The sequence below is a fragment of the Chelmon rostratus genome, chromosome 9, assembly GCF_017976325.1.
Source record: "Chelmon rostratus isolate fCheRos1 chromosome 9, fCheRos1.pri, whole genome shotgun sequence".
In the NCBI taxonomy this organism is placed as follows: Eukaryota; Metazoa; Chordata; class Actinopteri; order Chaetodontiformes; family Chaetodontidae; genus Chelmon; species Chelmon rostratus.
The window spans coordinates 29,098,442-29,114,323 of NC_055666.1; the positions used below are offsets into that span (position 1 = coordinate 29,098,442).

At 45.4% G+C, this 15,882-nt stretch overlaps 2 protein-coding genes across 3 annotated transcripts in view; one reads left to right on the forward strand and one right to left on the reverse strand.

Moving 5' to 3' along the window:
* The window catches only part of abca1b (ATP-binding cassette, sub-family A (ABC1), member 1B), a 42,271-nt gene extending 32,343 nt beyond the window's left edge, over nt 1-9,928 (forward strand). For both annotated transcript variants that reach the window (XM_041944864.1, XM_041944865.1), the window contains exons 38-49: nt 105-249; nt 3,590-3,713; nt 3,938-4,067; nt 4,312-4,438; nt 4,652-4,714; nt 4,799-4,905; nt 5,721-5,862; nt 5,973-6,107; nt 6,735-6,838; nt 8,010-8,102; nt 8,265-8,508; nt 8,963-9,928. In XM_041944864.1, the coding sequence (XP_041800798.1) occupies nt 105-249; nt 3,590-3,713; nt 3,938-4,067; nt 4,312-4,438; nt 4,652-4,714; nt 4,799-4,905; nt 5,721-5,862; nt 5,973-6,107; nt 6,735-6,838; nt 8,010-8,102; nt 8,265-8,508; nt 8,963-9,100 (1,552 nt within the window). In that variant the 3' untranslated portion in view covers nt 9,101-9,928. The remainder of the gene's footprint in view (nt 1-104; nt 250-3,589; nt 3,714-3,937; nt 4,068-4,311; nt 4,439-4,651; nt 4,715-4,798; nt 4,906-5,720; nt 5,863-5,972; nt 6,108-6,734; nt 6,839-8,009; nt 8,103-8,264; nt 8,509-8,962) is intronic.
* Nucleotides 9,929-10,155: 227 nt separating this feature from the next.
* nipsnap3a (nipsnap homolog 3A (C. elegans)) lies at nt 10,156-15,208 on the reverse strand. The gene is made up of 6 exons (XM_041944433.1): nt 15,092-15,208; nt 12,885-13,092; nt 12,642-12,803; nt 12,409-12,558; nt 12,033-12,119; nt 10,156-10,759 (listed from the first exon to the last, which is right to left on the reverse strand). Exons 1-6 carry the CDS (start codon nt 15,155-15,157, stop codon nt 10,683-10,685), a joined length of 750 nt encoding a protein of 249 aa, XP_041800367.1. The 5' UTR covers nt 15,158-15,208; the 3' UTR covers nt 10,156-10,682.
* Nucleotides 15,209-15,882: the final 674 nt, after the last annotated feature.

Sequence of the window (15,882 nt, forward strand, 5' to 3'; positions counted from 1 at the left end):
CTGCTGAGCAGCTGGTCAATAGGCACAGTACTACACAATACTGTTTTATACTTCATTATACTACACTGTACTGACCTGTTGTTTCTCCCTCGTGTTGTTCTCAGCTGGTCGATCACTCCTCTGATGTACCCGGCCTCCTTCTTCTTTAAGATCCCCAGCACGGCGTACGTCGTCCTCACCAGCGTCAACATCCTGATCGGCATCAACGGCAGCATCTCCACATTCGTCATGGAGCTGTTCGGAAACAACGTGAGTCGACCCAGAGCCAGGCGCCAGCTTTAATCTGAAACTCACAGTTAGACTAAACTACAGCTTTAATCTGAAACTCACAGTTAGACTAAACTGCAGCTTTAATCTGAAACTCACAGTTAGACTAAACTACAGCTTTAATCTGAAACTCACAGTTAGACTAAACTGCAGCTTTAATCTGAAACTCAGTTAGACTAAACTACATCTTTAATCTGAAACTCACAGTTAGACTAAACTACAGATTTAATCTGAAACTCAGTTAGACTAAACTGCAGCTTTAATCTGAAACTCACAGTTAGACTAAACTACAGCTTTAATCTGAAACTCACAGTTAGACTAAACTGCAGCTTTAATCTGAAACTCACAGTTAGACTAAACTACAGCTTTAATCTGAAACTCAGTTAGACTAAACTGCAGCTTTAATCTGAAACTCAGTTAGACTAAACTACATCTTTAATCTGAAACTCACAGTTAGACTAAACTACAGATTTAATCTGAAACTCAGTTAGACTAAACTGCAGCTTTAATCTGAAACTCACAGTTAGACTAAACTGCAGCTTTAATCTGAAACTCACAGTTAGACTAAACTACATCTTTAATCTGAAACTCACAGTTAGACTAAACTGCAGCTTTAATCTGAAACTCAGTTAGACTAAACTACAGCTTTAATTTATAACTCACAGTTAGACTAAACTACAGCTTTAATCTGAAACTCACAGTTAGACTAAACTACAGCTTTAATCTGAAACTCACAGTTAGACTAAACTGCAGCTTTAATCTGAAACTCACAGTTAAACTAAACTACAGCTTTAATTTAAAACTCACAGTTAGACTAAACTGCAGCTTTAATCTGAAACTCACAGTTAGACTAAACTACATCTTTAATCTGAAACTCACAGTTAGACTAAACTGCATCTTTAATCTAACACTCACAGTTAGACTAAACTACAGCTTTAATCTGAAACTCACAGTTAGACTAAACTGCAGGTTTAATCTGAAACTCACAGTTAGACTAAACTACAGCTTTAATCTAACACTCACAGTTAGACTAAACTGCAGCTTTAATCTGAAACTCAGTTAGACTAAACTACATCTTTAATCTGAAACTCACAGTTAGACTAAACTACAGCTTTAATCTGAAACTCAGTTAGACTAAACTGCATCTTTAATCTGAAACTCACAGTTAGACTAAACTACAGCTTTAATCTGAAACTCACAGTTAGACTAAACTGCAGCTTTAATCTGAAACTCACAGTTAGACTAAACTACAGCTTTAATTTATAACTCACAGTTAGACTAAGCTACAGCTTTAATCTGAAACTCAGTTAGACTAAACTACAGCTTTAATCTGAAACTCACAGTTAGACTAAACTACAGCTTTAATCTGAAACTCACAGTTAGACTAAACTGCAGCTTTAATCTGAAACTCACAGACTAAACTACATCTTTAATCTGAAACTCACAGTTAGACTAAACTACATCTTTAATCTGAAACTCACAGTTAGACTAAACTACAGCTTTAATCTGAAACTCACAGTTAGACTAAACTGCAGCTTTAATATGAAACTCACAGTTAGACTAAACTACATCTTTAATCTGAAACTCACAGTTAGACTAAACTGCAGCTTTAATCTGAAACTCACAGTTAGACTAAACTACAGCTTTAATCTGAAACTCACAGTTAGACTAAACTACAGCTTTAATTTAAAACTCACAGTTAGACTAAACTACAGCCTTAATCTGAAACTCACAGTTAGACTAAGATGCAGCTTTAATCTGAAACTCACAGTTAGACTAAACTACATCTTTAATCTGAAACTCACAGTTAGACTAAACTGCAGCTTTAATCTGAAACTCACAGTTAGACTAAACTACAGCTTTAATCTGAAACTCACAGTTAGACTAAACTACAGCTTTAATTTAAAACTCACAGTTAGACTAAACTACAGCTTTAATCTGAAACTCACAGACTAAACTACATCTTTAATCTGAAACTCACAGTTAGACTAAACTACATCTTTAATCTGAAACTCACAGTTAGACTAAACTACAGCTTTAATCTGAAACTCACAGTTAGACTAAACTACAGCTTTAATCTAACACTCACAGTTAGACTAAACTGCATCTTTAATCTAACACTCACAGTTAGACTAAACTACAGCTTTAATCTGAAACTCACAGTTAGACTAAACTGCAGGTTTAATCTGAAACTCACAGTTAGACTAAACTACAGCTTTAATCTAACACTCACAGTTAGACTAAACTGCATCTTTAATCTAACACTCACAGTTAGACTAAACTACAGCTTTAATCTAACACTCACAGTTAGACTAAACTGCAGCTTTAATCTGAAACTCACAGTTAGACTAAACTACATCTTCAATCTGAAACTCACAGTTAGACTAAACTGCTGGTTTAATCTGAAACTCACAGTTAGACTAAACTACAGCTTTAATTTGAAACTCACAGTTAGACTAAACTGCATCTTTAATCTAACACTCACAGTTAGACTAAACTACAGCTTTAATTTAAAATTCACAGTTAGACTAAACTGCAGCTTTAATCTGAAACTCACAGACTAAACTACAGCTTTAATCTGAAACTCACAGTTAGACTAAACTACAGCTTTAATCTGAAACTCAGTTAGACTAAACTACATCTTTAATCTGAAACTCACAGTTAGACTAAACTGCAGCTTTAATCTGAAACTCACAGTTAGACTAAACTGCATCTTTAATCTGAAACTCAGTTAGACTAAACTACAGCTTTAATCTAACACTCACAGTTAGACTAAACTGCAACTTAATCTGAAACTCAGTTAGACTAAGATACAGCTTTAATCTGAAACTCAGTTAGACTAAACTGCATCTTTAATCTGAAACTCACAGTTAGACTAAACTACAGCTTTAATCTGAAACTCACAGTTAGACTAAACTACAGCTTTAATCTGAAACTCACAGTTAGACTAAACTGCAGCTTTAATCTGAAACTCAGTTAGACTAAACTGCATCTTTAATCTGAAACTCACAGTTAGACTAAACTACATCTTTAATCTGAAACTCACAGTTAGACTAAACTACATCTTTAATCTGAAACTCACAGTTAGACTAAACTACAGCTTTAATCTAGCACTTGGACACTACAGCTTTAATTTTAAGTTTCAACAACTGTAGCTTTAATTTAAAACTCAGACTACATCTTTAATCTAAACTTTGGATTTAAACTAAACTGCACTTTAATCTAAAGTCAATTTAAACTAAGATACAGTTTTAATGTAAAGAGCAGACAAAGTGCAGCTTTAATCTAAAAGATGGACTTAAGCTTAACTTGGTGTTTGCAGGAAATCGGAGGAATCAACGACATCCTGAAGAACGTCCTCCTCATCTTCCCTCACTTCTGTCTCGGTCGTGGACTCATCGACATGGTGAAGAACCAGGCGATGGCTGACGCCCTGGAAAGATTTGGTAATACACACACACACACGCACACACACGCGCACACACGCGCACACACACACACACAGCGACAGTTCGGACAGTTTAACACACGCTACTTTAGGATTCACATTTTCGATCCTACAAACATCCGCCTGATGACGTTTTATTACACTTGTATTATTTTGTTTTATTTTGCTAAGTTGCTGTGACTTCCTGCTGTGTTGCTCGCTGCTGATTGGCTGTTGTTTCAGGTGAGAACAGGTTCCGCTCCCCTCTGGAGTGGGACATGGTGGGAAAGAACCTGTTTGCGATGGCTGTGGAGGGAGTGGTCTTCTTCATCATCACCGTCCTCATCCAGTACAGATTCTTCATCAAAGCCAGGTACTTGCGAGCGCACTCATTCACACACACACACACACATACACAAACACACCCTCACACACACACACACACACACACACACTTTGGTCACATAGACATACATTGATTTCCTTACCCTAACCACTGTGAAGTGCACCAGGGAAACAGCTGCTAACTTCCTGTTGAAACACAAACGTGTGTGTGTGTGCGCGTGTGCGTGTGCATGTGCGTGCGCGTGTGTGTGTGTGTGTGTCTGTCTCTGCAGGTCAGTCAGTAAACTCACTAAACTGGGAGCTCTGGGTGAGGAGGACGAGGACGTGGCCCGAGAGAGACAGAGGATCGTCCACGGCCTTGGACACGGAGACATTCTGGAGCTCCGACAGCTCACCAAGGTACGCACACACACACACACACACACACACACAGCCAGTGAGAACTCTGAAAGCACTGGCAGGTTCTCTGTGCGTCAGTTACTTTGTCCCCCGTTACCGAGGTGCTCGATCCGTCCTACGCCTCGTTAGAGGTGGAGCTCACCTCGACTCGGACAGGAAACGAGACATCATCATCTCACCTGTGTTGTGAACTGAGTGCAATGTGACCTGCAGGTGTTCAAGAGGAAGCAGAAGCCGGCGGTGGATCGACTGTGTGTCGGGATTCCACCTGGAGAGGTGAGACTCGTCTCGATAGTCCGATGATTAATAACCGTGTAGCCGAGGGAGTGTCGCCCGTAACCCTGATCTGTGTCTGCTCAGTGTTTCGGGCTGCTCGGGGTCAACGGAGCCGGGAAGACGACCACCTTCAAGATGCTGACGGGGGACACGCTGGTGACCAGCGGGGAGGCCTTCCTGGCCGGGAAGAGGTGAGGTCAAAGGTCACGGCGGACCCCGGATCAGCTCCGGGCGCTCGCTGAGTTCGGGACCCGAAGCTGACCTCGGGCCAGTCGTTGGCCTGCTTACTGCAGCTGAGAGCAGCAGATTTATTCTGAGGATTAAAGTGAAGCTGACAGAAAAACATTGATGTCCTTCAGTCGAGGAACGTTTGATTTCTTCACCTGTTTGAGGCTTCTGGCAGGAGTTTCTGTCTGCAGCAGGAACGTCCACATGTTCAGGGTTCAGGGTTGGGATCTGACTCAGTCTTGTTTTTAAGGTGAGTCTGATGTCAGCTCTGGTTTTAGGACTCAGTTCCGTGAGTTAACTCAGTCAGACATAATGACTGTGGATGGAAACGCGGGGGGGTCAGATTAGAAACGTGTTCTACAGGCTGAGCTCAGCAGCAGCAGCTCCGCTTTGTTTCTCGTTAAGCTCATTAATAAAGGAATAAAGTGTTGCTCCATCATTTAATCTCACAGCCACATGATGTGTCGACCTGCAGCTCCGGGCCTCCGCAGGTCACACACGGGGGGGGGGGGGGGGGGTCAGGTGACCAAGCAGGACCTACCTGAGGGCCGCTGATGCTGTGCTTCATTGCTGAATACCCCCAAAAACTGACACCCACCTGTGTGTGTGTGTGTGTGTGTGTGTGTGCGTGCGTGTGTGTGTGTGTGTGTGTGTGCGTGCGTGTGTGTGTGTGTGTGTGTGCGTGTGTGCGTGTGTGCGCGTGTGTGCGCATGCGTGTGTGTGTGCGTGTGCGTGTGTGCGCGTGCGTGTGTGCGCGTGCGTGTGTGTGCGTGTGCAGTATCCTGAGGGAGATCGATGAGGTCCATCAGAACATGGGCTACTGTCCTCAGTTTGACTCCATCAACGAGCTGCTGACAGGACGAGAACATCTGGAGCTGTACGCCGTCCTGAGAGGAATCCCCGAGAAGGAAGTGTGCGACGTGAGTCTGAACACACAACACGCTCAGTGTGCGACTACGCGCTGTACCCCGCAGGTCACAGGGGATACATGATGATGATGATGATGATGATGGTGGTGTTTGATTGGCAGGTGGCAGAGTGGGGCATCAGGAAGTTGGGTCTGGTGAAGTACGCTGATAAAGCAGCAGGAAGTTACAGTGGAGGAAACATGAGGAAGCTGTCCACAGCCATGGCTCTGATTGGTGCTCCACCTGTCGTCTTCCTGGTAACACACACACGCACACATGCACACGCACGCACACACACACACACACACACGCACACACACGCACACAGGGAGAATGGAGCGTGTTCATTGGTTCGCTGTTTGCGTGTTGGCCTCATGGCTTCGTCATGCAGTCGCGTGTTGACACGTCTGCAGGGGTCCTGGTCCTGGTCTGGGTTCAGAAGACCGGCTCATTTTAACTCTGCTTCATTTCCGCCATCTTTAAATATATTTAAATGTGTCGTGTGCAGAAGCGATCACATGATGAGCAGGTGAGGTCAGCAGCTCCACATGATTTATTAACACAAAGAGAAGAAGAAGATGAGGATGATGATGTCATCACGTTGTCAATCAACAAAGAGTTAAAGTTTTGAAGCTGCGGAGCAGAACGACGTTACACAACAGCATCAGAGCCCAGTCAGCCAATCAGAGAGCAGCTGAGGTCGGACTGGTTATGTCAGGGAGATTAACAGGAGCTGCTGCTGTTTACTGAGCAGACGAGGTCAGAACCACCAAACAGAGAAGAAGAGCGAGCGATGCCCCTCCTCCCCCTCTTCCTCACCTTCACCCTCTGCTTCCTGCTCCACCTGTGGGCCAACCTCAACCTGGCTGTCCTCCTCGTTACAGGACGAGCCCACAACCGGCATGGACCCCAAAGCTCGCCGGGCGCTCTGGAACTGCATCCACAGCGTCATCAAGGAGGGACGCTCCGTCGTCCTCACCTCGCACAGGTACACACACTCTGTCCTCACACTCTGTCCTCACCTGGCACAGGAAGACACTCTGTCTGTCCTCACACTCTGTCCTCACCTCGCACAGGAAGACACTGTCTGTCCTCACCTCACACAGGTAGACACACTCTGTCCTCACACTCTGTCCTCACACTCTGTCCTCACCTCACACAGGAAGACACCGTCTGTCCTCACCTTACACAGGAAGACACTCTGTCTGACCTTACCTCACACAGGTACACACACTCTGTCCTCACACTCTGTCCTCACCTCGCACAGGAAGACACCGTCTGTCCTCACCTTACACAGGTACACACACTCTGTCCTCACACTCTGTCCTCACACTCTGTCCTCACCTGGCACAGGAAGACACTCTGTCTGTCCTCACCTCGCACAGGAAGACACTCTGTCTGTCCTCACACTCTGTCCTCACCTGGCACAGGAAGACACTCCGTCTGTCCTCACACTCTGTCCTCACCTGGCACAGGTACACACACTCTGTCCTCACCTCGCACAGGTAGACACTGTCTGTCCTCACCTCACACAGGTAGAGACTGTCTGTCCTCACCTTGCACAGGAAGACACACTGTCCTCACCTTGCACAGGAAGACACACTCTGTCCTCACCTCACACAGGTAGACACCGTCTGTCCTCACGTTACACAGGAAGACACACTCTGTTCTCACCTCACACAGGAAGACACACTCTGTCCTCACCTCACACAGGTAGACACAGTCTGTCCTCACCTCACACAGGTAGACACTGTCTGTCCTCACCTCGCACAGGAAGACACACTCTGTCCTCACCTCACACAGGTAGACACAGTCTGTCCTCACCTCACACAGGTAGACAGGTAGAAGGAGTCTCCACTGGGAGACAAGCACAGTTGAGAAGTTTGTCTTCAGATTGTCCTCTCATAATGTCCTCTCTCAGTGTACTTGTTAAATGTCCTCAGTTTGTGTCTTTGGTTGGTCTTTGGTCACCATTTTTTCTGCTCATGTCCTCCTTACTGTCCTCAGTTTTTGTTTCTACACTTCTTGTTTTCACTCAGTGTTTGTCTCCTTACTTATTGTCCTCATGTCCTCTCCTCTGTTGGCTTCCTCACATTGAGTCTTGTGTTGTCTTTGTCTCTGTGTGTATTGACAGTGTGTGTGTATGTTGTGTGTTTCAGTATGGAGGAGTGTGAGGCGCTCTGCACCAGGATGGCCATCATGGTGAACGGCAGGTTCAGGTGTCTCGGCAGCGTCCAACACCTGAAGAACAGGTACACACGCTCACACGCTCACACAGTGCGATCTTTATCAGATGATTCACTTTCAGGATCCAAAAACTGGACACTGATATGAATTATTCATTGAGAGAAGTCCAGGTACCTTCTGACTCCTCATACGTGCCACAGCAGTGAACAGCGGCTCTCGTCCGTTAGGTTTGGTGACGGTTACACCATCATCCTGCGGGTGGCGGGGCCCGACCCCGACCTGTCGCCCGTCATGAAGTTCATTGAAAGCGAGCTGAGCGGCAGCACGCTGAAGGAGAAGCACAGGAACATGCTGCAGTACCAGCTGCCATCGTCCCTCACCTCGCTCACCCACATCTTCTCCATCCTGGCCAAAAATAAAGAGACGCTGAGGATCGAGGACTACTCCGTCACTCAGACCACGCTGGACCAGGTAAGACGACCCGTCATCAGTCCGTTCAGACGTTCAACTTTCACTCACCGAATGTTTCAAAGAGACTCTTTTTGCTCTGCGTGGACGTTTCTGTCAGACTGAAATCTGTCGACACCGACCGGATGTTCCTCTGTCAGTGATTTCACCTGAAACGAGTTTTCGAACCGTTTCAGCTTCAGCTGGCAGGTCGCCTGCTTTCAGTGCCTCCTCTTAAACTGTGACTCCTCTTCTTAAACTGTGACTCCTCCTCTTAAAGTTTGCCTCCTCCACTAAAAATGTGACTCCTCCTCTTAAACTGCGACTCCTCTTCTTAAACTGTGACTCCTCCTCTTAAACTGTGACTCCTCCTCTTAAATTGTGACTCCTCCTCTTTAAGGCATTTTATCCTGTTTTCAGTTTTAATATCTTCAGCAGCGTCTCAGTTTGTGTTCAGTTTGCGTTTCCTGCGTTTCAGGTGTTCGTGAACTTTGCGAAGGACCAGAGTGACGACTATCACTCCAAAGACAACTCGGTGAGGCGGAGAGACGTCGCCGCCGGCGTTTCCGCGCTGAGCTCGAGCCGAGGAGGCGCCGAGGGGGAGAGCGTCGTGTGATCGTGTTCGGGAGGCTGCGGCTTCGGCCTGGACTCGACCTGCAGGACAGAGGACCCGCCCTCCTCGCCGGTTATGATGTCATGCTGATTCGAATACTGTGGGCGGAGTCGCTCGCCGCCTCATGCCAGTCAATGCAAACGATTCCACGTGGAGGTGCCGAGCGGCCGCCGGCCACCGACCAGACTAAGTGTTAAAGAAACTTGAATAACTGCCGTCTTTTACCTTCAGTGATCGAAGCGCTGCCGTTAATGAACTTTTCAGGGTCCGTTCGTTTCTTTGAACCAACGATGAAGAATCCAAATCATTTCAAACAGCCGAGGGCTCGACTGCAAACATCCGATTTTTAAACAAATGTCCGAATCCGTTTTTATTGTGCCTGACTTTTATTTATATGTGTAGCTGAAACAATTTGTCTTATTTTAGCCGAGTCCACGGTGGCATTACTGTTTCCTGTAGTGTTCAACAGCCAATCACAGTGCTCCGTGCAAACGGCTGCACACGGAGGAAAAGAATTGATTGATTTTGTAGTTTTTTAGCAAAAGATGGTAAAAAGAGCAGATTTGTTTTGTGTTCTGGGTGTGAAGCAGTGAAATACCTCATCAGCTCCTGAAAGCACACTACAGTATTGAGCAGTTCCCTGAACGGCCGATCGATCGTCTCTCCTTCACCTTCCTGATCGGACTGAAGGAGCTTCAGCACTTTATGTGTCCACACCATCACTTTGTCTTTGCACTGAAATGATTCTTCATCATTATTTAATGTCACAGAAAAGGCTGATGGGAAGAAGAACTGTTACTGGACCCGAACGACACAATAAAACAAAGCAAATCTACCGTTTCTGCTGAGTTTCGTCTCGTCTTTCATTCACACAAACACACGACAACCTGGTTCCTTCAGGTCTGTTCAACCGTTCTCAGTTTCACTTCAGATCACTCAGTTTAATGTTCCGCTGAATTTATCTGACAAAGTCAATTATTAGTCAGTTTTCATAAGATTTTCTTCATCAAACATGCCACGAGTTTATTAAATATTCTTTTAATATTCAGAATCAGCCATTAAAGATTGAATGGAAAACACTGTGATGACAAAAAGGACGATGTCTCAGTTTATTATTCAGGTATTTTTAACAGCATTTATGAGCAGGCAGACTGCCCGCCTCCAACATTCAGGGCACATGATTGGATGCTGCTGCTGTCACTCACACACAGACTTTCTGTCTTCAACACAAACTCAGAATTCAAAATGTTTTAATGATGTCAAATGTTGGCTTACATCAGTAATGTTGGCGGCAGACCTTTTTCTGATCATCAACACGTGTTAACGTCCACACAGCGTGTCTGCGCAGTTCATTATAAACGTAAATAAATTCTGCAGCTGAAACATTAGAGCACGATACAGAGTTCATGCTGAGCTGTGATTGGCTCGTCGAGGGAATGGGGCGGTGCTTAGGGTCAGTCAGGTGTAGGAGGTTCGGGACTACAGAAGCCAACAAGGTGAGGACTAGTTTTACTTGTTTATGTTTATAGTGTTTGTCTCTGTTGCCGTGGAGACGGTGTGAGGACAGGAAGCGGAGGACAGGAAGTTACTTCAGCGGAGAGAAGGGACAAGGAAACATGAGTTTATTCTCCTGAGAGTCCAGATGGAGGACACTGTTCCTGACTGAGAGAGAAGCACATCTGTAAGTGCGGATCATTGATCAAGATATTGATCTCACTGTCACGTAATGATCAGTTTATCCACAGTTTATCCACAATCATGAGAGGGGGAGGCAGAGAGAGACAGGGAGAGGGAGGCAGAGAGGGAGAGGGAGAGAGAGAGAGAGAGGGAGGGAGGCAGAGAGGGAGAGGGAGAGGGAGAGGGAGAGAGAGAGAGAGAGGGAGGCAGAGAGGGAGAGAGAGAGAGAGGGAGGGAGGCAGAGAGGGAGAGGGAGAGAGAGAGAGAGGGAGGCAGAGAGGGAGAGGGAGAGAGAGAGAGAGAGGGAGGCAGAGAGGGAGAGGGAGAGAGAGAGAGAGGGAGGGAGGCAGAGAGGGAGAGGGAGAGAGAGGGAGGGAGGCAGAGAGGGAGAGGGAGAGGGAGAGAGAGAGAGAGGGAGGCAGAGAGGGAGAGGGAGAGGGAGAGAGAGAGAGAGAGGGAGGCAGAGAGGGAGAGGGAGGGGGGGGGGGGGCGGGGTCAGGAAATTTAAATGTGTGAATCCATTTTTAGGTTTGTGTCTTTAATTAAACTTGACCATGCTCATAAGTTGTAGCCAAGCTTGGAGCACATGTTCTGATGCTGATCTATAGCTTCACTATATGCTAAATATGCTAATTCAGCTAACATCTATTTCTCCACAAGTCTTCATTGATGCTGCCAACATCTACACATTCCTTTGATACCAGATATCACATGTTGAGTCACAGTAATCTACTTCTGGAGAAGGTCCAAAATAAATTCCCTCTTAAAACTCAAGTTTCAACGTTTCAAAACGTTCGTCCCAAAATAAGATCACCAGTTTTTTTCAAAGCTGGAGGACAGAGGACCTGGATATCAGTGACAAACTGAAATGTGATGGACAAACACTGTAAAAAGAGCGCTGCAGCTGTGAACAGGAAAACTCTAATAGTAAAGAAAAACCTAAATAATGTTTGAAAAAAGCTTTCAGGCCTGGGGAGGGGGCACCCAGCGGGGAACACTTAAGGTGAGCCAGCCCTCCTCCTCCTGGGGAGTCATAGTTTACAGTAGTGGTGGTTTGCTGTTAGCTGTGCTCTTGTTTACCGCTTCCCTATGCCTAGCTTAGCATGCTGCAGAATATACAGTGTCATACTGATGCTATGAGAAGGAGGATCAGTGCATCAATCAGTGGTGTGTGGTTCTGAATGTCACACAATGACGTGTATCATGTCACATGATGTCATTGTGGAGCTGTCACTCAGGGTCGGGGGAGGAGTCTTACCTGCAGCTACCACTCTGGCATCAGTGTGAGCTTTGTGTCGAACCTCAGCTCGCTGGTCGGCGCTCTCGAACCACCAGAGGGCGTGAACTGACCGAGATACAGTGACATCATCGTCAACACACACACACACACACACACACACACACACACACACACAGTCTGTGTGATGACCTGTTTACGCTGGTGAGCAGCATCTTTGTGACATTAAACACTGCAGTAACTGTTAGAACTGGAGGATCAGACTGTGGGAGGTCCAGAGGGTTCTGTGAAGAACCTTTCACTGGTTCCTCGTGGGTTCCTCAGAAAACAGTCTGAGGTGTTTTTTGGTCAGACAGTGTGCTGGAGCTCGTGGCCAGCGTTATTTTTTACAGTGTACCTCTGTTCAGTAGGCCGAACTCGCTGTGGAAAGCCCCCACCAGCTTGCCATACCCCGGTGCATCGTGGGCGGTGGCAGCAGCCTGGAAGGCGTTGCCCCAAACTGCCGGACCACCGGGACGCATTTGGAAGGAAACCAGCTCGTACACACCTGAAACACACCTGGTGTTAAAATGTACACCTGATGTCACTGAAAGGACTTACATAGCTTTTGAAATTGGGGGCGGGGCTTACCGCCCTCCTTTGGTGGCCTCTGCAAGTGGCTCCAAGGAACCAGGTAAGTGACCTCGTTGTCCTGAGACTCCAGCATGGGTATTGCCTTAGAGATGTACTCTGAGATCCAGGAGGGGTCCTGAGCCAAGGCTGCCCGGACAGCCGCCCGCTGAGAATAACTGTCTGAGGAAGAGGAGGAAGTCTGTTACACATAGAAAACCTTGTGATGAAGAAGAACCATTAAATAGAGAAGAATGTGCTCACCATACTTCCATATATGGAAGACCTTGTTCAGGCCGCCATACTCGACGCTCCAGTAGCCAATCAGCTCGGAGTGGGCGGTGCGCAGGTGGATCTTCTCACTGGTCAGTTTGAGGAAGGCGGCGTACTGGTCTGGACGGATGCAGTAGGTGCGGAACTCAAAGAAGGTTCTTTGTGTTTGTTGGGGGCCAGTGGAGAGGTGCACACGAGGCTGCAGAGAGGAGGGAATAGAGCAGAAGAAGAGTTACCTGAACCAGAGCCTGGATTTCCCCTGGACCACAGACCGACCAAACTGACGCTGACGCTGACCTCTGACCTCTGACCACTGACCTCTGACCTCTGACCTCTGACACTGACTATGACCACTGACACTGACACTGAACACTGAACACTAACCGCTGTCAGTCCATGTCCTGTCAGTGGTATCACCCTTCATGCATTCATATTATGAAGCTACGTGTGTTGCAGCTTTTTTATTTTGTTAAATTTCATTTTTTTTATTATTGTTTATTATTGTATATGTAATATATTCATACTACGTCTATATTGTTTTTATACAGTATATATTTATATTTATACATATATATGCACTTTTTATATTACTTCACTATGTACAATGAGCATTTTGTAATGTTTTGTCTTTATTTTGCACTTCATTAAATTTTTTACAGTAATTGTTAAATTGTAGTTTATTGACGTTAGAAAACTCAGAAAGAAAAAGCACTAATTTGTCCAAAGCGCCCAGAATGAACCTTTAAGTCAATTTCAGAAGTAGTTTTTAATGTAAAGTGGTTAATGTGGTTCTCATGATTTAAAGCAGCAGCTGTTTAGTTCACTTCAACAGTTCACAATAAGGTCCATGCTGCCACCTGCTGGTGAAAAGAAGGGACTACAGGTGAGACATCCTCGACGGTGGACCATGAACCAACACTGTCTGTCTGTCCGTGTGTGTGTGTGTGTGTGTCTGTGTGTGTGTGTGTGTCTGTGTGTGTGTGTGTCTGTGTGTGTGTGTGTATGTGTGTGTGCGTGTGTCTGTCTATCTGTGTCTGTGTGTGTGTCTGTGTGTGTGTGTGTCTGTGTCTGTGTGTGTGTGTGTGTCTGTGTCTGTGTGTGTGTGTGTGTGTGTGTGTCTGTGTGTCTGTCTATCTGTGTGTGTGTGTGTGTGTCTGTGTCTGTGTGTGTGTGTGTGTATGTGTGTGTGCGTGTGTCTGTCTATCTGTGTGTGTGTGTGTCTGCGTGTGTGTGTCTGTGTGTGTGCGTGTGTGTGTGTGTGTGTGTGTGTGTGTGTGTGCTGACCTTGCTGTGATAACTCTCACTGATGTGAACCCCTCCCCTCAGGAAAACAACACACTGTCACTTTATTCACCACCAGTTGTTAAGCTAATTCTTTTTGCACTACTGTTTACATTTGCACTGTTACATTCTCAATGTTTCATTGTTTAGTTTGTACAATTTTTACTTAGTTTGTACAGTTTTTATTTAGATTGTACAGTTTTCTTATTTATCTCTTTTCTAATATATGTCCTGTCACAAAGGGTTGAAGAGTAACGCAATTTCGATTCTCTGTTTGTCCTGTACATACTGCAGAATTGATAATAAAGCTGACTTTGACTTTGATACATCCTGTTTTTATCTGCTGTTAATACAAAACTAATCACAACTATAAACTCATAAACGTGGTTTGTGGGGACAGTTGAAACCCTTCCTGACACTCACCTGCGTTCTGAGCTCTGTGGCAGAAAATGATAATAATAAAAAATAATAATAATAAAGCTAAAAGCTAACGAGTCGTGTTGATCTGCTGCAGCCCAGTGACGGACAGACAGTAATGGAGAGACCATCAGGTGAACTGGTCGTCTCTGCAGAGGCCCTCAGCTGTTGGTTAATGTTAAACTTTAGGTTTTGACCTTTTGTCTCCGATCAGTCCAAAGATCAACAACAAACTTCACAAACTTCAGATCTCAGAACTGTGAGCAGAAACCTGTAATCAGGAATCCAGATGATTGGTTTGAGCGTGTAGAGAAACACTGACGAGTGTGTGTGAGCTGCAGGTGAGTTTACAGCCTGGTGTTAAAGTAACTGTTTGAGTGTTGAGCTGCAGTGAGCTGTGAGCTCAGAGGATTAAATCTGCTGCTTTCTGTGGTTTTTAAGGAGGATCCATCCTCAGGACTCTCGGGCCTGGGCCTGTGGTTAGTTACAGGTAAACTCACCTGGACAGCAGCAGGTGTGAGCAGGACAGCAGCTGATCTCAGCGAGGAGCTTCTGAACTTCAACATGTTGAAAGTGAAATGACGGAAACACACAACAGCAAATACAAGCAGACAGGAAGTTCTGTGGCAGCCAGAGATCCTCTGTGAGCAGAGGTCTCACTCCACGGACAAAAAGACAAACCGGAACTGTGTGCAGCAGGCACGTCCAAACTAATCCTTAGAGTCTGGGCCGTGTGGCGGCAGGTTCTTAACCTAATTACCAGCTGAAGACTGAGACCAGCTGATTAAATGAGTCCAGCCTGGAGAGCTCCTCCTTGGTTGGAATGGAAACCTGCAGCCGCACGGCCCTTTGTGGAATACTTTGGACACACCTGGTGTACAGTGTTACTACAGCAGCCAAAAACACAAAGAACAACAGCGGTAATCTGTCCCGACGTCCTGCTGTGGATTACAGCTGTCACATTCTCTGTTTTGTTCTGTATTTACAACTTCCTGTATAGAATCAATTAAAATGTGTTTTTATCCTCTTCTCTCTTCTTGTTCTTTCCTTCTGTTCCTGTGATTTCTCGTCTTCGGCCCCATTTAAAGCACTTTGGATGTCCTACTTGTTTTATAATCTTCTCTTTCTGTGTGTAACAAAAGTTAAGCTGCTCTGCTAAAGAAGGAAATAAAATCAAGCCATAAGCAAAGGCACAATGTTTTACGTGAAATATTCAAAAGAATTTATCAAATATCAAATAAAAACAACATAAACATATTATACACACAAAAACACAGAACAACCCTTGAAA

What these genes read in the sequence shown, in the direction of transcription:
- nipsnap3a (XM_041944433.1), bottom strand. Translation starts at nt 15,157, where the DNA reads ATGTTGAAGTTCAGAAGCTCCTCGCTGAGATCAGCTGCTGTCCTGCTC. An exon ending in CTTCCATATATGGAAGTATG is followed by an intron (nt 12,804 to 12,884) that starts GTGAGCACATTC and finishes CCTCTTCCTCAG; the next exon opens with ACAGTTATTCTCAGCGGGCG. An exon ending in GTTCGGCCTACTGAACAGAG is followed by an intron (nt 12,120 to 12,408) that starts GTACACTGTAAA and finishes TATCTCGGTCAG; the next exon opens with TTCACGCCCTCTGGTGGTTC.